General features: G+C 43.7%; 1 protein-coding gene across 4 annotated transcripts in view; it reads left to right on the top strand.

Moving 5' to 3' along the window:
* The window catches only part of SNX11 (sorting nexin 11), a 28,938-nt gene that overhangs the window by 988 nt on the left and 7,076 nt on the right, over positions 1-20,874 (top strand). For 3 of the 4 annotated variants that reach the window (XM_061590161.1, XM_061590162.1, XM_061590160.1), the window contains exons 2-4: positions 7,979-8,030; positions 9,513-9,599; positions 13,662-13,762. In XM_061590161.1, coding sequence (XP_061446145.1) covers positions 8,007-8,030; positions 9,513-9,599; positions 13,662-13,762 — 212 coding nt within the window. In that variant the 5' untranslated portion in view covers positions 7,979-8,006. Of the gene's footprint in view, positions 1-5,354; positions 5,417-7,978; positions 8,031-9,512; positions 9,600-13,661; positions 13,763-20,874 lie in introns of those variants that run through there. The other variant, XM_061590163.1, reaches the window with a different exon arrangement.

Genomic DNA, 20,874 nt, shown 5'->3' with positions numbered 1-20,874 from the left:
AGATGCACTGAAGAAACACCCTTGATCTCCCCACTTCCCCTCTTCTGCCTTTCCTCATCTTGCCTGCTTGTGGTGTGGGGGTTGAAAAGGCCTGTTCCTGGAAAACACAAGAAGAAAGTGCTTCTTGTGCCTAGCTTGTGGTAGAGGTGGGGTTGGGACATGGCAAGAGTTCCGCCTCCCCCGAAAATCTGGACCCAGCTAATTTTCTTGAAAAACAAACAAGGCAATTGAAGAGAGAATTTGGCTCCCCAAAGAAAGCAGACAGGGTTTATAATTCCACCAATGGGTGTGCAAGGGTGCCATATAACTTCTGATGTGGTGTAGTCGGCCATGGTTCAAGGGGGCTCTCCTTTTATCTTGTCGGGAAGTGAGGACTGCAGCACAGGATAATGTTAATATGCTCAGTATTATGTAGTGCATCTAGGGTGCAGAGCTCTTGGAGCATTAGTGGGTTGTTATAGGGATTAGTGATGAAGTTGAACCAGTGCTGTTAATCCTGTTATTGACTGGGTGTATCTGTGCATCTGCTGAACCACTGATATTGTCTTGATGGCACCCAGTGAGCATCTGACAGAGTTCGTGCTCTCAACATGTACTAAACCAGCTCTCTCTGAGGTTCATAGAATCATGTTGGAAAGGGACTTCAAAGGTCATTGAGTCCAACCCCCTGCCCATACAGGAATCCCAGTACCAGTCCTGATAGATTGCCACCCAATGATGTTGGAATTATGTATGAGTGCCTACCTGCTAAAGGTTGAAGATGTATGGGCCAAGAATGATGTTTAACTTCTAAAGAGTGGAGTGCTGGGAGTCTAGTCTGTTTGGAAACCATGACCTTTGATCTGGAATCTCCTATTTACACGTATTAGAAGGAACTCTGCACATGTTCAATTTTTTCTATGTTTCCCCAACTTTGTAAATGAAATTTGGGGCTAAGTTCTGGTGAAGGGAAGGGCTGCTGAGGCAGGTCCTGAATAATGAAAGAGGATTAATTGGAGACAACTTTTTTTCCCTGAGATACTGGAGTGAGCAGAAAATCTCTAAATGGCTTGTATTGGCAGATGAAAATGTTGGGCTTGCTGTTCAAAAAGAGGAAGAGATGACTTGAAAACAAAAAAGGTCACATATAGGATGTGGAAGGAAGGCCAGGCCACAAAGGAAGAATACAGACAGATAGCACATAGTTACAGGGATGGTGTCAGGAAGGCTAAAGCTGAGAATGAGCTGAGGTTAGCAAGGGATGCTAAAAGCAACAAAAAAGCTTTCTTCAGGTACATCCATAGTAAAAGATACAGAAATGGTGGTACAGCTACTAACTGAGGATGGCAAAATGATAACAGATGACAAAGAAAAGCCAGAAGTGCTCAGTTCCTACTTTGGTTCAGTCTTTTCCCAAAAGAGGGTCTCTTGGCAAAAGTGAAGTTGAAGGAGCAGGATTGCAGCTTGAGATTGATACACAAATGGTCAAGGAATGCCTAATAACTTTGAACAAGTTCAAATCTCCAGGGCCTGTTGAACTGCAAAAAGGAGGAACCTGGGAACTACAGACCAGTCAGCCTGACATCTATTCCTGGGAAAATTCTGAATCTAATTATAAAGCAGTCAGTCTATAAGCACCTTGAAAACAATGCAATGATTACTAGAAGCCAACATGGATTAGCGAAGAACAAATCCTGCCAGACTAATCTGATAGATAGACTGGAATGAAATTCTGTGGACATAACGTATCTCACTGTGAGTGCCAATTGATAGACTCCTTGACAGACTGTGGAAATGCTGTGGACCAATATATCTTGACTTCAGCAAAATGGAAATGGACTGTCTTCAAGTCGATCCCGACTATGGCTACCCTATGAATAGGGTTTTCGTTGACTTCCTCTGAGGCTAGTCCTCCCCAACTGGCTAGGGCCTGCTCAGCTTGCCACAGCTGCACAAGCCAGCCCTTCCTTGTTCACAACTGTGGGGTAACTGGGCTCCTTGGGACTATGCAGCTTGCCCACGGCTGCACAGGTGGCAGGGCATGTAACCCCTGAGGCACTCACTGTGGGGGTGATCTTTAGCTGGCCCTTTACACCCAGGAGACACAAGCGGGGATTTGAACTGACAGACTCTGGACTCCCAGTCAGGCTGTATTCCCCCGTGCTATACTACAGCAAAGCTTTTGACAAAGTGGCCCATGATATTCTGATTAGCAAGCTAGCTAAATGTGGGCTGGATGGAACAACTATCAGATGGATCCACATTTGGCTACAGAATTGTACTCAAAGAGCGCTTATCAATGGTTCCTTCTTAAACTGGGGGAAAGTAATGAGTGGGGTACCACAGGGCTCAGTCCTGGGCACAGTGCTTTTCAACATTTTTTTAATGACTTGGATGAGGAGGTGCAGGGAATGCAGATTTGCAGATGATACAAAATTGGGAGGGATAGCTAATGTCCTGGAAGACAGAAACAAAATTCAAAGTGATCTTGATAGGCTGGAGCATTGGGCTGAAAACAAAATGAAATTTAACAGGGATAGGTGCAAAGTTCTACATCTAGGAAAAGAAACCAAGTGCACAGTTATAAGATGGGGGATACTTGACTCAGCAATACTACATGTGAGAAGGATCTTGGAATTGTTGATCACAAGGTGAATATGAGCCAACAGTGTGATGTGGCTACAAACAAGGCAAATGCTATTTTGGGCTGCATTAACAGAAGTATAGTTTCCAAATCACATGAAGTACTAGTTCCCCTCTCTTCAGCACTGGTTAGGCATCATCTTGAGTACTGCGCCCACTTTCGGACACCACACTTTAAGAAGGATGCAGGTAAACTGGAAAAGTTCAGAGGAGGGCAACAAGGATGATCAGGGGACTGGAAACAAAGCCCTGTGAGGAGAGATTGCGAGAACAGGGCATGGTTAGCCTTGAGAAGAGAAGACTGAGGGGAGATGCAGTAGCACTCTTTAGTACTTGAAAGGTTGTCACACACAGGAAGGCCAAGATCTCTTCTCAATCATTCCAGAGTACAGGACACCAATAATGGGCTCAAGTTGCAGGAAGCCAGAGTTCGACTGACTATCAGGAAAAACTTCCTAACTGTTAGAGTGGTAAGACAATGGAACAAATTTCATAGGGATGTGGTGGGCTCTCCAGCTGCCTCTTGAATGCCTTCAGTGTTGAACAGCCACCTGTTGGGTATGCTTTAATTTGGATTCCTACATTGAGCAGGGGGTTGGATTCAATGGCCTTCTAGGCTCCTTCCAGCTCTACCATTCTATGATTCTAAGGGGTGCGTGTATATAATTTTTTTTTTTAGCAGTAAGAGTGGCAATTATAGCTTGGGTGTGGGGACATTCTCCTTTACCTCTTTTGTCAAAAAATGTGGAGTGGATATACTAGGATCCTCTTCCTCTGGAACGGTATCACCCCTTTAAAGTTGGGGATGTGTTATGTGTTCTTAAAGGCAGAGCTGGCACAAGCATTTCCTTGCACAATGCCTCTGCATGTCCTATGATTGCTTGGAGATCTGTTGTAGTCTGTAGTGTAGTGGCAAACGCAGAAGTGCAGGGTCCCTTCATGATAGTCACAGCCACGCTCCCTTCTAAGCTTATACAATAATCTCACTCACAGCCCCTCCTGCTCCTAACCCCTCCCCCTCCCTTTGCACCCCTCCTACCCCATATCTCCATTTTCTTTCTCTCTCACCAGCCCCTCACCCCTTCTGCCCCTGCCTGCCATTTTCCTTGATCCGAACTTCTCCTGCCCCATGCCATTTTCTTTCTCCAACCCCTCCTACTACCCCCTAACCTTCCTGCTCCTAGTTCCCCCTTCTGTTTTGCCTCACTTCCATGCCCTTCACCCCTTCTCTCCCGCCCCCTTTCACAGACTCCTTTAAGGATATGGTGGAAATGTGGGGGGGATCCTCTAGAAAATGTTTGGGTTTCTTTTCTTTTTTTTAAGAATAATGAGGAGAATGCTTTTAAAGGGAGGGTTTTAAAATACAGTTTTTGCTACACTGGACTGCCTTGAAATGGTTTCTAATATGGAGAAGGTATAAGAATACCTAAAATCATAGAACAGTAGAGTTGGAAGGGGACTATAAGGCCATTGAGTCCAACCCTCTGCTCAATGCAGGAATCCAACTTAAAGCATATGCGATGGGTGGCTGTCTAGCTGCCTCTTGAATGCCTCCAGTGTTGCAGAGCCCACCACCTCCCTAGGTCATTGGTTCCATTGTCATAACACTCTGTTAGGAAGTTTTTCATGATACAGTATTCAGTTGAAAACTGGCTTCCTGCAACAGGAGCCCATTATTCTGTGTCCTGCACTCTGGGACAATCAAGAAGAGATCCTGGCCCTCCACAGTATTAGGCAATTAGAGGATCCCTGAATACTATACGCATGGGGGATTCACATTCTCTTCTGTGAAAGAGAGCCCTTGGCTTATTCCCATCGCTGCCCCATGGAGCTACGGGGGGGGGGGCTGGAACCTCCAGCTGCTGGAGAAACTGACAGTGGAGACTGATTCCCCCTGCAAATAACCATAATTTTTTTGGCAGTTTCTTATTTGAATACTATTTCTCTCCCCCTCTTCCTGCCTTCCCCCCCGTACTTCCCCCCCAATTCTTCAGGCTTCAGGTGTGGAGGGGGAAAAGCACAAAGGGGGGTGGAGAGCAAAGAGTCCGTGAAGAGTCTGCAGCGTGGCCCTCCCCCCACCACTTTGCGTTTTTTCTTCCCCACCCCCTCCACAATTCAATGACCCCGCTCCCCCGTTCTGGGCTCCCTGGTTGTGACGGAAGATCTTATTGTGCTGGCAGAAGCGCCTTCTCCCGAGAGGAGAGATCCTTGAAGATGCAGTAGTTGTGCTGACGGATGGTCTGTATGTGGGCCATCGCGCCCGCTTCCTTGCACGTCCGTCCTAGCTCCTGCCACTGCTCGTATCACGCTCGCTGGGCTGGAGGGAGGAGTTGTGGGTGGGCGACAGGCCCCGGGGGGGGGGAAGGAGGGAGGCTTTCGCTTGCACTTTGCACACCTCAGAAGGAAGAGGCAGCGGCAGGGCGCATCTTGGTTGAATGAGTGACGTCACGAGGCGAAGAGAGGGAGTGCTCGCTCGTGCCGTGCTGGGCAGCAGCAGCGGTAACAGCAGCGCCTTTTTCTTCTCCTTTGTGTGCAAGCAACAGCCTCTCTTCATCCTACCCCTCTTTTCCCGCCTTAGAGGCCGGTTGCCTTTGGCAACTCCTGCAGCCCAGCGAGCGTGGCCAAGAGCAGCGGGAGCCTCCGCCAGACGCTGCCTCCGCAGCACGAAGGGCCAAGCCAGGCTGAAGGGAAGGTACTCGCCACAACCCGCCTCCCAAAAAAACTAAAAGGATGGAGGCGACCTGGGACCAAAATACCACTGGTTGTAGTGACCCTTTTGGCTGGCCTCTTAAAGGTGATTGGTGAAGTTTATTCTGGAAGAAGGCTAAATATTGGAGGGGGGTAGCAGAAGATTTCTCCATTGGAGTTTGGTGCTACTGGAGCAATCACTGAACCATCTGAGTAGACCTTCCCTGGGCTCTGTGGGATGGGAAATGAGTTTAGGCTATGCACTCCCAGCCTCAATTCTAGGGTTCCCACCTCCTTAGCAGTTTAAATAGACTTTGAGTGGCTGGGGGATTAATTTGGATTAACCGCCTGGAACACTGAGGGCTTGGGCCTTCCTTCTCTTACTCTTTGGATTTTCTCTCCCCCTCCCCCACCACCCTCAATATTTTCTGCATGCTTGGGGTGTCCCTTGGGTAAACTGCCTTCTTCCTCCTTGTGGTTCTGTTTGCTGCACTGCAGGTTGGCATGGAGCCATCCACTTCACTGTTAGAAGGAACAATAATTGTGGATCTTGAAGGGAACAGTCTCCTGGTAAGGGAGATATTTGATATGGGGTAGATCAAAGCTTTTTAAAAAAGTGTTCTGATCGAGCTGATCTTGCAGATAAGGAGCTGGGAACTAGTTAACCCAACTTCAGCATGGTCACATGAGCCTCTTGCTTACTGAGTAACCTTGGTTAGCTGTGTACAGATGATACATTTAAAGCACATCTCCCCCAACAGTCGTAGGAGCTGTAATTTGTTAAAGGTGTTGGGAACTATAGCTCTGTGAAGGGTAAACTACAGTTCCCAGGATTCTTCAGGGCAGGATGTCCTTTAAATGTATAGTGTGTACACAGCTCAGGAATCATAATATCCCTCTTAAATGACATTTTCTTCACAGACGGGGACCTTTTTAACCTAGTGGAGAAGGTGCTTGTCACTTTGAGCTTGAGCCCTATATTCTGGGAGAAAAACATAATGTAATCTCTATGTATGGATGTGAAAGTTGGACAGTGAAAAAAGCGGATAAGAGAAAAATCAACTCATTTGAAATGTGGTGCTGGAGGAGAGCTTTGCACATACCATGGACCGCAAAAAAGAAAAATAATTAGGTGTTAGAGCAAATTAAACCAGAACTATCCCTAGAAGCTAAAACGATGACACTGAGGTTATCATACTTTGGACACATAATGAGAAGACATGATTCACTAGAAAAGGCAATGATGCTGGGAAAAATAGAAGGAAGTAGAAAAAGAGGAAGGTCAAACAAGAGATAGATTGATTCCATAAAGGAAGCCACAGACCTGAATTTACAAGATCTGAACAGGGTGGTTCATGACAGATGCTCTTGGAAGTCACTAATTCATAGGGTCGCCATAAGTCGTAATTGACTTGAAGGCACATAACAATCTAACAAACTCAGTTGAAGCATCTTCTTTGTGTGTGTGTCTCCCTCCGCAGGAGTGACGTAAATGACAAAATGCACAGAAATGATATAATTATTAAACGACTCTACAAGACACATGCTTTAACTTTGCTCCGTGATTAAAGTCTGAAGAGAGCTGTTGACATTTAATCCTGTTTTGAATTCATGGCCTCTGAAATGGCCCTCCTAATCCCAACTCTTTTGAAAGTGGCTGTGGTTAGTCAGAGGTGAGAAAAGCATTCTGCATGTGCTCAGATACAATTTTTCCCAGGTTCCAGGGCGGCATCCCGATGAGCCATAGCTGAAATTAAGACCTATATCATACTCATCTGTACAGTAATCCTCAGCGCTACTTTATAGGCTTTTCCAAATCAGCCCAGGGAATGCTATTCTGGTTTCTCAGTTTTGGCTGCAGATTTTTTTCTAAACCCTGGACGGCTTCGAATTTGTCCAACTGAAAGGGAGTGGACGTGTTTGCTACTTAAGTAAAAGAACTTCCAGAGGGGTAGCCAAGTTAGTTTCTTGCCACTGCTGCATGGAAAACTAGGCACATGGAAGCTATTTTCATTAGCTGCCAAGCCACCATGGTAATGATTAATTGGTTTTACTGGCAATGAGATACTGTATATGTCGTACTTAGGATCTGTAAAGTGCTTTAAGTACTTTGTAATTGTCACTTCTCAACAACCCTGTGAAATGTCACTTAATTCCAATGGGGGGAGCTGTATGTGTTTAATGACCTTAGAAAAAGGTACTTAAATACAGTGTTGGACATACAGTAACTTGGCTAGGGGACAATCCTGAGACAGTGACATCCAAGGCTATCCAGTAAGTCAGTGACTGAAGTGAGACTTGATCCTAGGAATCCCAGGACAGTCTTCCCTTGTTGCTGTTTTTGTGCTTGGTTAAAAGTGGTGAAAATGTTTGGTGGCTCTTAAGTTCTCTGGTTTGTTACAGAGGCCAGAGCATCCTTCCCCTTCTGCAGTTCTAGGGTATAGCAACAAGGACTGGAAGCATTCTGTTTTTTTAAAAATGTGAAACGTTCAGGAAGCTGACTTCTACCCCATTTCTTTCCCAGTGAGCATTATAGCAGGCTCTGATTTTTGTTTAGTAATTTGATGAAATGCAAATACTCCAGCTAAGCCGTAAAGGAGCAGCTCCTGGGTGAGGTCTAAAGTATTGAATTGCACTCAATTATATATTCTTTTCTCTCCCTGCACAGATGCTTCCCTCTGGGTTGTGGAAGTAGGATGTTAGAACATCAAGAAGAAGAGGTAAGACTTTAATAATTAGCAGACATGAATGCATGACACATCTCTCTTGTCTGCACATATTTTTTTTAAAAGCTTGTGATCATTATCCAAGAAGGGAAATGGCTTCTAGGGAAGCCTAAAGTTTGACCTGGGCAAGACCTAAGTGGGGCCGAGTGTCACACACTTAGCGATGCTTGTTCCAGTTGTTTTGCCACCTGTATGGTAGATACAGGCTGAAACAGCATTGGTACAGGTGGTCCTGCTTCCAAGATGTTATGATGTTGCATTTCTAAGACATTTCATTTCTGGACACCATCATTTCCCAGTTTTGTGCTAAAAGCAAGACTTGGAAATGAGAAATTACATGCAGAAGTTAACAGTATCATAACCAAAAGCTTGTTTGGGTCAGAGCCGCAAAAGATTCACATACCCCTGTCTGCTGCTCCCCTCATTCCACCAACATGCTCTTATCTAGAGAACCACAGAGATGGCAGAAGGTTGGATGTTTGCAACTGCACCTGTGTACGTAAAGTGCTGAGGTATACAGGAGACTGTATCAGAATCCCCTTAGGGGGAGGTGTGCTGTTCCGCCTGTGTCAATCACTCCCCCCTCCCCTCAGTCAGCTGGCTTGTGTGAATCTGATATAACAGGCCCAAGTGCAAAAGCCTGCTAGTGTGGCACAGTTGCTTAGTCATACATTGCCCCATGGGTTTAACTCGTGCCCCCATATGCCAGCAATGAACAGGAAGGGGCATGTGCCTTTTGTTGCCCCTGATGGTGTGGCTCAGTGAGCTAGATCTTGCATTCTTCCTGTCTTTGTGCCAGTAAGCCTGTGGATTCAAATTCAATCATCATCTCCCCACCTCCACTCCACTCTTCTCAGAAGGGGAATAGAAGCCTATACATTCAAATCTTTTCTTTGTTTTTCTGCTTATTGGGAAATGAAGGGAGAACATCATAGAGTTATATAAAAATATGGAGAGACTTCTCCTCCTCCCTTCATTATTGCTGCGGGGAGGCGGGTTTGTTAGCAAGTATTTCATAATACATACAAGGAAATATCTTTGTATAATGAGTAATCTGCTTTTAGTTAAAGGCCTCTAGTTTAGATGGCTTAACAAAGGGGCTAGATAGAACTGGGAGGACTGGTCTCTCAGTAGCTGTTAGCCTTCATCCCCACCACCTGGCACTTGAAGGCATCCTATCTCCATATTCTGAGGCAATATACTATTGAATATCAGATGCTAGGGACAAAGAAAGGCATGTGGTTCATGATGCTTTTGGACGTCCTGGATGCATCTGGTTGGTTGTTGTTGAAAACAAGATGATGGCCTTTTGGTGTGATCTAGCAAGGCTTTTCTACGGGCCGAACCAGTTCTGTTTGTGGATTATATTCTTCAGGCTGTGAGTAATTTTTCCTGTTAGGGTATAGGATGGGAGACTATGGGGAGAAGTGTTGAGAGGCTTTTGAACATGTGCTTCTTTCTTTGTCCCATGCCCAGGAGCTCACCACTGTGCGTGTTCAAGATCCTCGTGTGCAGAACGAGGGCTCCTGGAACTCTTATGTGGACTACAAAATATTCCTCCATGTAAGTATGGGAAATCTGGAACTGAAGGAAGTTCAGAGAACTGCACTATAATGAATGGGAAGGTGGCTTGTCATCTTACATAGAATCACTTGTGGCAAAACAAATTTCTCTTCAATACACCTTGGTTCAGGGGATCTGTAAATATCAGCTTGGATATTGGGCATGCTTCCATTTGTCCTTGCTACTTTGCTATCCACTAGCTTTGGGGGCAGGCGAGGATTTCTCTTACTGGTGCTGTGGTACAGAGAAGGCCATAAATCTATTTGTTTACTATTTATTTAAAAAAATCTAAACCAACCTTCATTCAGAAAGATCCCAGGGTAGTGTACAATAAAAATAATTTCCTCCCCTTAAATATATGACAGGTGGCTTTTCTGTTACCTTTTTAGCATTTACTGAAGACCTTCCTCTTTCAACAAGCCTTTTAAGCAGAGACCTTATCCCAGTCTGTATCTGTTTTGAACTCCTTTTTAAGATGTTTTTTAACATTTGTTAAAAGATGTTTTTAAGATGTTTGTTTTTGAGATGTTTTTAAATGTTTTTAGTGTTTTGTCCTTTGTTTGCCACCCTGGGCTCCTTTTGGAAGGAAGGGCAAGACAGAAATTTAATAAATAATAATAACTAAAACACAAATGTGAGTTTAAACATTGCTGGGGCAAATGAGAAGATCTTCCCTTCGTGCCGAAATAGTAGTCTGTCCTGCTTTTTCTTTCATTCTCCAAACTGCTGTGCAAGTGAGAGGAAACTGCTTCTCTTCCAATCCCTCTGGCAAATGCACAGAATTTGGAACCATACAGAGTTATTCATGTTTGAAAGAAACAGCAGGCGTTCTCCTGTTTCTTACCTTATCCAAAGCTCTACAGAAGTGAGACGAGACTCCAAGTAAGCCCATTAGCAAGCGCAAAGGGAAGAAAGACACTTTTCTCTCCAAGGCAATGCAATGTGGAGAAAAAAAGAAACAGCAAGAAAAGAAAACTTACTGCTTTGTCGGTTGTCCAAGCTGCAGTGTAAAAAAGTCTGAAAGTGACTACCATGGGTACTCTGGCATTGTGGACACCCGCCTTGGTTACATAAAATTATTACTATATATACACCCCTTAGATTTGTTCAAGCCTCCCACACAGCAGCTTTAACCAAATGGGAAGGTTCCATTGCATGTTCTAAGTGGAATAGGACATGCTAATTTGTTCCTTGCTGCTGAACCAAGAACGTGCCCTACACTAAGACGTACATTTCAGCCTTTTACCTCCAACGACATAATATATTGCACCCTGGAAGGTCAAAAGGCTCCAGTCAATTTGCTTCTAGAGGGTATATTTCAGAAGGTACGTTTGTTCTTGGCTGCACCTCCTCCCCATTGATGGGATTTAGAATTATAGCCCAAACGCTGGCTTGATTCAGGGTCTACAACACAGGATGCAACTAGTGTTCCTGACAGATTATTCATCTTCTGCTTAAATGCCTCCAACCTCCTGGCCACTACCTCCTGAAGCAGTCTGTTCCATTGTTGAATAGCTCATACTGTTAGGAAGTTTCTCTCAAGTTGTAGCTGAAATCTACGTCACTGAAATTTCTACCCTTTTGTTCTAGCCCGACCTTCTGGAGCAACAGAGGACAAGGTTGCTCCGTCTTCTGTGTGAGCACGCTTCAGATATTTGAAGACTGCTGTTGTTTTCCTCTTTAATAATATGCTGTTCTCCAGCTAAACATATCCAGCTCTTTCAACAGTTCCTCATACAATTTAGTTTCCAGACCCCTCCCCATTCTGGTTGATCTTTTCTTTGCCCATTCTGCCCCTGCACAAGCAAGTGGGATTGCTTTAGAGCAGGGGTTGGGAACCCGTGACAATCCAGATGTCGTTAAGACTCCAACTCCTATCAGCCCCAGCCAGCATGGCCAATAATAGGGATAATGGGAGTTGCAGTCCAATAACTTCTGGAGGGCCACAGGCTCCCCACCCCTGCTTTAAAAGGAGAATGAAGCCCAACCACTGAGTTGTGCCAACTTTGATACAGCCTGAGCACTTGTAAGAGAACCAGATTTCATAGGGACATAGGAAGCAGCCTTATACAGAGTCAGACCATTGGTCCATGTAGCTCAGTATTGTCTATACTGTCAGGCAGTAGCTCTCCAGTGTTTCAAACGGATCTCTCCTGCCGCTATCTGGAGATGCCATGGATTGGACTTCTAACTTTCTGCATGGAAAGCAGATATTCTACCATTAAGCTACAACCCTAACCCAGGGATTGTGTTAGTCCATGGGCTATAATAGAATGACCTCTGAGAAAACCGAAGCTAGCTATCTCTGTATTTGGTTTCCTGTGGTGTCCCACAAGATTCCATCTTGTCCCCCATGCTATTTAACATCTATATGAAGCCACTGGGAGCAATCATTGAGAGTTTTGGAATGAAGTGTCACCAATATGACACTTAGCTCTGCCTCTCTGTGCCATCTGGATCAGGAAAGGCAGTTGAGGTGCTAGACAAGTGCCTGGAGGCAGTGATGACTTGGATGTAGGTTGATAAACTGAAACTGGATCCTGAAAAGAGAGAAGTGTTATGTGTTCCAAGTTCTCGAGTCCAGGAGTTGGGAAGACGGCCTGTTCTGGATGGGGTTGCACTCCCTTGGAAGGCTCAGGTTCATAGCTCGGGGATGGTACTCGATCCAGCATTGTCACTGGAGGCTCAGGTGGCCTCAGTGACTAGGAGTGCCTATTTCCAGCTCAGGCTGATTTGCCAGGTACTGCCCCTTTAGGACAGAGATGACTTGGCAACAGTACTCCATTCTCTGGTAACTTCTAGGTTGGATTATTGCAATGTGCTGTACATGGGGCTGCCCTTGAAGATGACTCGGAAACTTCAACTGGTCCAGAATGCAGCGGCTAGATTACTGGCTTGGGTTCATTTTAGAACTCATATAACCCCTGTTCTAAAACAGTTGCATTGGTTACTAGTTTGTTTCTGGGCCCATTTCAAGGTGCTCATGTTAGTGTTCAAAGCCCTAAACAACTTAGGCCCCAAATATCTCAGAGACTGTCTCCTTCCCTACATACCCTCTCAGGTGTTAAGATCAGCAGAGGGGGCCTTCTTGATAGTTCCACCACCCTCAGAAGTTTGGGGGATGGTGGCCTGGGAGAGAGCTTTTTTTGTGGCATCCCCTAAGTTGTGGAATTCCCTCCCTATAGAGGTATGTCTGGCACCTTCACTATACAGTTTTTGGTGAATGCTAAATTTGGCTCCTGAGATGTATGTTTTCAGAACGCACCCTGTTCTTGTGGCTGAAATGTGTTTTAATTCTTTTTAATATTGTATTTTAGATTTTGTAAGCTGCCCTGGGACCTGTTAGTGAAGGTCAGGCTGATAATGATAATGATGGTGATGATGATGATGATGATGATAACAATAATAATACATGGAGGATAGCGGAATACAACACTAGCTTGGGACCCTAACTACAGGCCCAGAGACTGGACCACCAACCAGATCATGCAGATAAATAGGGAATGACTAGCACATCATGGTCAACGTGTGAACTTTTCTGGAGCATCTGACTGGAACCTGCTTAAGCAGTGTGCTGGCTAGATGGATCTTTGGTCTGATTTCCCTTAAGGCAAATTCTTATTGGGGCTCTCACCCCATTAAAGAATTCTTAAATTACTGATTTGCCTGTTTTTTGAGTCACATTTGCACATTATCAAAACTTCACTTTCAGGTATCTCATTGAAAGACTGAAGGAAATGCAAGACAGACAAAAGTTGTTGCTAATTCTTAAAAGATACTAAAGACAAAGAGACCATTGTTTTAATACAAAAATAGAGTAAGTAATGAAATACCAAGCATGCTCTTTGCTTGTACAGCCTCACTTGTTGGTCAACAAAAGCCTTAGCTGAATCATGATAATAACGATTAAAGTTCTTATCTCCAGTTCTTATGGAATAATGTGTTTGTACTACTAGTACTGTTTTAACGCAATGGCCGGCAGAGGGAGAAAGCTTGGAAAGAGCAAGAAAACAGAAGTGTGTGTCGTATCATAGCAACATGGTGTCTCTTCTCATTATACAGACCAATAGCAAAGCCTTCACAGCCAAGACATCCTGTGTTCGTAGACGATACCGTGAATTTGTGTGGCTGAAGAAACGGCTGCAGAAAAATGCTGGCTTAGTGTAAGTGTGAAATGGCAATCTTTTTAGAGCCTACTATACCCACAAAGACCATATCTGCTGATCATTTGAAAATGTCACCATGATAGAGAGAGCCTATGGCCCTATATAACTCTCTGTGCTGAATATAAAACTAAGTGACACTTCTAAATGTATTTGTTTGAGTGGAAGCCTTTAAAATGTGTTTGAATCACAGCATATACAGTGCCTTGCAAAAGTACTCAGACCCCTGACCAGTGCTCTCATATTACTGAATTACTAATGGTACATTGTAATTTCATTCTGTATGATGTTTTATTTTGAAACACTGACAGTTAAAATCAATTATTGTAAGGTGACACTGGTTTTATGTTGGGAAATGTTTGCAAGAAACATAAAAAACTGAAACATGTTGCTTGTATAAGTGTTCAACCCCTGTGCTGCGGAAGCTTCCAGTTTACACGAAAGGAAACTGCCTTATCGAGGACACAATTACCTTACCGTTGGCCTCCACCTGTGAACCATTAAAGTTGCTGTCACACCGTCAGGATAAAAAACCCGCTGTTGAAGGATCATTGGTCAGGCTGTGGATCTGAAGGAAAATGAAAGAGCATTCTACAGAAGTGAGGGATAATGTAATACAAATGCATAGATTAGGAAAAGGGTACAAAATAATATTCAAGTGTTTGGATATCCCAATGGGCACAGTTGGATCAATAATCAAGAGGTAGAAGCTGCATCACACCACCCAGGCACTGCCAAGAAAAGGCCGTCCCTCAAAACTCGGCACTCAGACAAGAAGGAGACTTGTGAGAGAAGCCACAGAGAGGCCAACAATCACTTTGAAGGAGCTACAGAGTTCACTGACTGGGAGTGGAGTAATGGTGCACCAGTCAACCATACCAAGAGCTCTCCATAACACTGGCCTGTATGGAAGGTTGTCAAGAAAGAAGCCGTTACTCAAAAAGTGCCATCTGAAAGCACATCTGGAGTTTGCCAGAAAGAAGGAGAGTGCCCCAGCTGCAATGTGAGAAAAGGTTTTGTGGTCAGATGAGACCAAGATAGAGCTTTTTGGCCAAAACTCAAAGCGCTATGTGTGGCGCAAACTGAACACTGTCCATGCCTCAAGACACGCCATCCCTACAGTGAAGTATGGTGGTGGCAGCATCATGCTGTGGGGATGTTTTTCATCAGCAGGAACTGGGCATCATGTTAAAATTGAAGGAAGAATGGATGCAGCAAAATACAGGGAAATACTGCAGGAGACTCTGCTTCAGTCCACTAAAAAACTGAAGCTTGGGAGGGAATTCACTTTTCAGCAGGACAATGATCCCAGGCACAAGGCCAAAGCAACATTGGAGTGGCTCAAGAACAAAAAGGTGAATGGCCTACAGTGGCCCAGTCAAAGTCCTGATCTTAATCCCATTGAGAATCTGTGGCGATATCTGAAAATTGCAGACCACAAGCGACGTCCAACCAACCTGAATGACCTGGAGCGAATCTGCCAGGAAGAATGGGCCAAAATCCCTCCGACACTGTGTGCAAACTGGTACATACCTACCCCAAAAGACTTAAAGCTGTTATTGCAGTGAAAGGTGGCAACAAGGCTTGCGGAAAATAAAGTAACATGTGAATAGTCCTGCAATCCAAGGAAACAGGTAGCCAAGTTCTGAATGTGTGTGGAATGTGTGTGATTTCCTTTTTACCTTGTTTTGCTGTCTCTTGGTTTAAAATAAGTGGGGAAATGTCCTTTAAATGCTGTGTGTTTAGAGGTTAAGGTATAGAAATTCCTTGGCACATTGTTATCTCCCTCCCCTTCCATCCCTGGCAACAAAGCTTTGGCGAACAGTGGTGGCCATTGTGGCAGAGCGTTTGGCCAAAGTTGATACCAGATAGAGAAGGTTAACCCAGTAGTGGCCAGAAGCTACTACGTGGGTTCCCTAACCTGGGTCCCATCCATTTTGAAAGCCCTTGATAACACTTGTGTCGTCCTCCCTTTCTGCAAAATCCCTGGGAATGAAGCCTTACAAGTAGCTTGAGCTGGTTGTGCTAGGCATGTGGGAATGGTGGAAAATGGATTTTCACTGGGAAGGTTCAGTGCTTTGGGTGGCAGAGACTCCTAATTGGTTCCTGTCCCTTTGGATACTCTCCTTTTTTTTCATTTGAGAGTCAATCTGGGAGGAGAAGCTGGTGGCAACAGCTTTCCTCAGGAGTGACTTGATGTGGGAATGGGGCACGTGAAGGTGGCTCATCCCTGAATTTATTTTGAGACTAAGGTTTGGTTGTTTTATGCGTGCACCGTTTTACTCTGCATTCGATTTATGGTGACAGTGACTTTTAAACTTATGGCAAAAGAGGCAGCCATGGAGGGAACAAAAAGCTTTGTGTCACAAGGTAGAGCGCCTGTCTAAAACAGAGAAATGGTTGATTGATAAGGGAGGGTGCGTGTGGGGTAATAAATGTTTTAAAACAGATGACCCTATAAAAACAATCAGTGAAGCATATGAGGGATATTGTAAAGAGTACAAGCCTTCAAAATCAAACAAAAGTACTGCAGCTGCTTTGTCAGACCTTTTAAAGGAAGAACGCAAGAAAAATGAGGAGTCAAGGAGTAAGTTGGCCCAGTCAGAAGAATCATTTGAAAAGGAGTGTTTGGAGTTAAAGGAAAAGTAGAAAAACGATTGTGAGGCTTTTGCCAGAGAGCGAGTTAGTTTGAATGAGGCATTTGATTAGGAATGAGAGGCATTTGAAAGGGAGCGTGTGGAGTTGAAGGAAGGGTGGAGAAATGATTGTGAAAATTTTAACCGTGAATGAATGAATGTGGTAGCAGAAAAAATCAGGTGGGCTGCTTCTTTAGGACAAGTGCAGAGGGAGCGAGACAATGCATTAGCCCAGGCTGAGGTGGTATGTCAGGATATGAAAGAGAAGGATGAAGAATGTACAAGGGCTAAACTAGCAGCAGAACATTTGGCACTTCATGTGAGACTGCAGAGTGAGACGGTCAGTCATGATAAGTGCCAGGCTCAAATTAAAGAACTGGAGAAACAGACTCAGCAAGGCCTTATAGCAGCTGTGCTCCACCTTCTGGGTGATGGGCAGCTTTGGGGAGATTCCCTCTCTCTTCCCAATCTCCTGGAGGATACTGTACCATCTGCTCCTTTAAATCCTGAGTGGAAGGAGTCACAAGTACTTACACCCATTATAATGAAAAACTTGGTAGAAACCACTGTGAATGGGCCAGCCAATAATAAAATTGTCCAAGAGATAGTGTGTTGTTCCCCTCCACAGGCAAAGGCAGTGGTATATAGTTTAGGTCCTTTGAATAAGGACACAGTTTTGACTTGGTTAACTAGAGCAGATGAAATGTATCCTACTGCTGATGGTCAAGATCTAATGCAGGTGGCCAGTATTGTGCCACTGGGCAAGATGCAGCTGCCATTGAGGCAGTGTTCAGAATGGTGAATGCAGGGAATGTGTATGATTAGATGAGAATTGTGATTAAGGCTGTTTTGTTAAGTATAGGGCTTCTAGCTTCAGGAAGAGTCTATCCAGAATTTGAATTTACTTTGAAAATTAATGCAATTTGGCTTCCAAAACAGCAGCTGGTTTCTGATGCCATCTGCATGCGAAGGGACAAATTGACAAGCCTTGCTTCCAACAGGGAGCTGCTTTCTTCATTGTCACCCTTTGTGCATGCAAATTCTGACATGGTTGTAAATGCGTTATTGCAAGCAGTCCCTGACAGGCTGCGTAACAGGGAATCCAGAGCAATTGTTCTGCAAATGGTGTTCACCAGTGAAATGCCCTGCCATGGTGGAAATGGAAGCACAATTGTATTTGGATTGTTATATGCTGGTGCTACTAACCATGCTTTGTTTTGCATCTGTGGCAAGAGAAATCCAAAAGAGGAAAATCTCACATGTATCAGAATTAAGCCCAGAATTAGGGAAAGGAATGTCTGTCTCAGATTCAAATGCATCACACAAAAAAGATTTGGACAGAAAGCAGCAAAGGATCCTATAAGCAAACCCAAATCTAAGAAATGGGAAGATGCAGGTGAGCCAGTAAAGCCCAATGGTTACAGACATTGGATGACCCATGGTAAAAAACAGGGAAAGTGCATTCAAATAGTGGACAGACAAAGACATGAGTGTAAGACTTTAAACAGAGACACAGAAAAAGATGCCTGCAATACTAAATGTTGAAGGTACAAAGTTCTTGTAACCAAGGAATGGAAGGACAAACCACCTGACGTGCTTTCGCTCTCCAGGTTTAGTTGTGTGCATGTGTTGCAAATGTGGGACTTCATTGCCCAAGATGTAATATGGTATCCTTCAAGGATTGCCACTTCGGTCTGTTATTAAAGAATGTCTGTGGTTACCAACATACTGTAAAGAGTTGCTGTTTCACCCCCCCTTCTTTATTTTTCATCAAGTAAATTGGGCACTGCTTAAATGGTGCAATAAGCAAACTTTCTCTCCCCCCCCTCCCAGTTTGTTAATACAAAGAAACAGTTTGTCTAAGTAAGTGATTAGTGGAGGGAGGATGTGAGAAGGCATTGCAGGAGCGTTCATGGAAGTGTTTTAAGCTTTCCTATAGTAGGTAAAAGCATAGTAACATCACCTTTGGAAAAGAGTGGTATGGTGAAGGAACCCCAGTTCCCATTGGAAAGGGGTAGTTTTAAGATTGAGGCTTACAGGATGTAGACAGAAGGTTTGAGATATTTAGAAAAACAGTTAAAAGAATAAAAAGTCAGTTACTATTGTGGTGGTTAAGGAGTGTCTTGGGACAAGTTAATTGATGAAGGTACTGGGAAAAGGAGAGTGTAAAATCATCTCATAAGGCAGAGATCAAAACAAAGGGGGACATTTGGGTGTCACCCTCCCCTTCTTTGCTGATCAGGGAATACTAAAAAGACATTCCAAAAGCACTGTGAGAAATTCTGTTTTCAACTTGTGGGAAGGGGAGTGCTTTCTTCATTGTGACTGAAACGTTGAAGGCCGCAGTGTACTCCATAGCAAGTTTCTTAAAGCAACTCCTCCTACCTTCTTCCTTTGTTCCACTTTGGAATACAGCGTTAAAGAAAAAAACATGGTAAATAGTTTTTTGAATTTAATCTGTGAAGCACCTCAGCCAGAAACTAACCTAGAGCACCCAGTATCTGTGGACTTTGATGTCCATGTGGGACTACATGGATTCTGATGGCACTTAAGTCAGACACCTGCACTTAAGTCAAGCACCCGCACCATTATCAGGGAACTCCATGACTAACTTTCATGTGTCGTGTTCCATGACTAACTTTCACGCTATGCATATGGCCAGAGGCTATGGAATCCCCAAAAGTTATAAATGTGTTGTGTTGTTATATGTTTGTCTGTCTGAAATCTTTTACTTCTACTTTTCACCAGTAATGGGAACGCCCAATCCTCACTGCAAAGCAGCCAAATAGTTGGTTACTATAATTTTAGTTTTTTATTATTCCACACCTCTCCCAAAGTCTCACCTATGGCCATGATTTCTATGTTTTCTTTCCTGCAGTAAATTTTTTATTTTTCTAAGGAAGGACTTTTTTCAAAAATTTTTTTTATTTTTATTTTTTCTTTTTTGTGTTTACCACAGAAGATTTTTATTATTTTGATGGATTCTAATAGATCAGTGGCATGAAGCTAATACCCAAGCTTTGGTTAACATGAATTGCTCATGGACCAGGTCACAGATATGGAGGTGGCATGCCATTTTCCTGCACTGCTACAATAACAGCAAAGAGGCTTCATTCTCTCCTGATTACTGAGGGTGACAAGTCTACTTTGGTCATCATCTGGCACTGGACACCAGCACTTCTTTTTGGCAACATGTCCCAAGGCAATGGTATGGTGCAACCTTTTACCACAGTCTTGCAAGCTTTTACCACAGTCACTCGGGGAGAGGGGGTTGATTCTTCTCATTATTCAAGTTTTTCTGGTCAGCATCAACAAACCATAGACAGTTCAGTTCAGCCTCCACTGAACATAACCATCCAGTCTCCTGAGGATGAACTCTTTACAAGCCACCCTGCAGTATGTTTCAAGATCACAAAAATTGTTTTATTCCACAATTGGTGGATATTCATTGTATTATTGAATGTGATTGAATACATGCGTTGTGCTTTAAGGATTTGATTATCTGATCATTGCTCTCTTTCAATTTCATAATCTAAGTGTTATAGAATGGGATTTTGCTTTACAAACCTAAAGAAAAGTGATGTTCTTTGGTTTTCTTAACAACGTCTTAAATAATGGTTTTGCATTGGTCTATATGGGTAAAAAATGTTTATATGTGACAACCGGTTGTCAATATAAGGTTGTCCATATGTGTTTCAGTATGTGTTTGTCAATGGAATTGAATGGCATGACTGCTTTTCCTAGCCGAGGTTTTTGCAATGTTTCAATTATTTGTTTTAAGATATGGTGTTAACATTGTATGAAATCTTGAACCTGCTGCATTTTGAGTTTGTGTTTCAAAATAAAATATCATACAGAACGAAATTACAAGGTACCATTTGTAATTCAGTAATATGAGAGCATTGGTCAGGGGCCTGATTACTTTTGCAGGGCACTGTAGCTATATTTTAATGCTGCATATATCTTGTGAGGGGCTGTAGCTCATTGGCAGATCATGTACTTTGCATGCAGAGGATCCCAAGTTAATTTCCTAGCATCTCCATTTAAAAGTGAATTGAGGGAACAGTGCTGGGAAGGGATCCTTTGTCTGAGACCTTGGGAAGCTGCTGCCGGGCAGAGGAGATGGTATTGGGCAAGATGGAGCAATAGCTTTGCTCTGTATAAGGCAGATTTGTATGTTGATCTAGTTAGAACTGAAGGAGCTTAATAATGACTTTTGCAAAGTCCATCTTACATCCATTAATTTGCATGGGAGCAGAGCTCTGATTTTGATCAAGCATTTTGGAATTTGCACATTTTTTCTGTTAAATCCAACTTGCTAACTTAGTGCTGAGGTCCTTTTCAAGGCATGAGCTTCAGCTTACAGAGATGTTGAGTTTTTGTAAGGAGGTCTACCATGTTCTAACAGCTCTTGTCAAGTTCATGAAAAAATTGCATCTTGCTTATTTGCTTGGCCAAACTCATTGTCAAAATCAA

This window comes from Rhineura floridana, chromosome 11 (genome assembly GCF_030035675.1).
Source record: "Rhineura floridana isolate rRhiFlo1 chromosome 11, rRhiFlo1.hap2, whole genome shotgun sequence".
NCBI lineage: Eukaryota > Metazoa > Chordata > Lepidosauria > Squamata > Rhineuridae > Rhineura > Rhineura floridana.
This window is presented reverse-complemented; position numbering and strand designations above follow the sequence as displayed.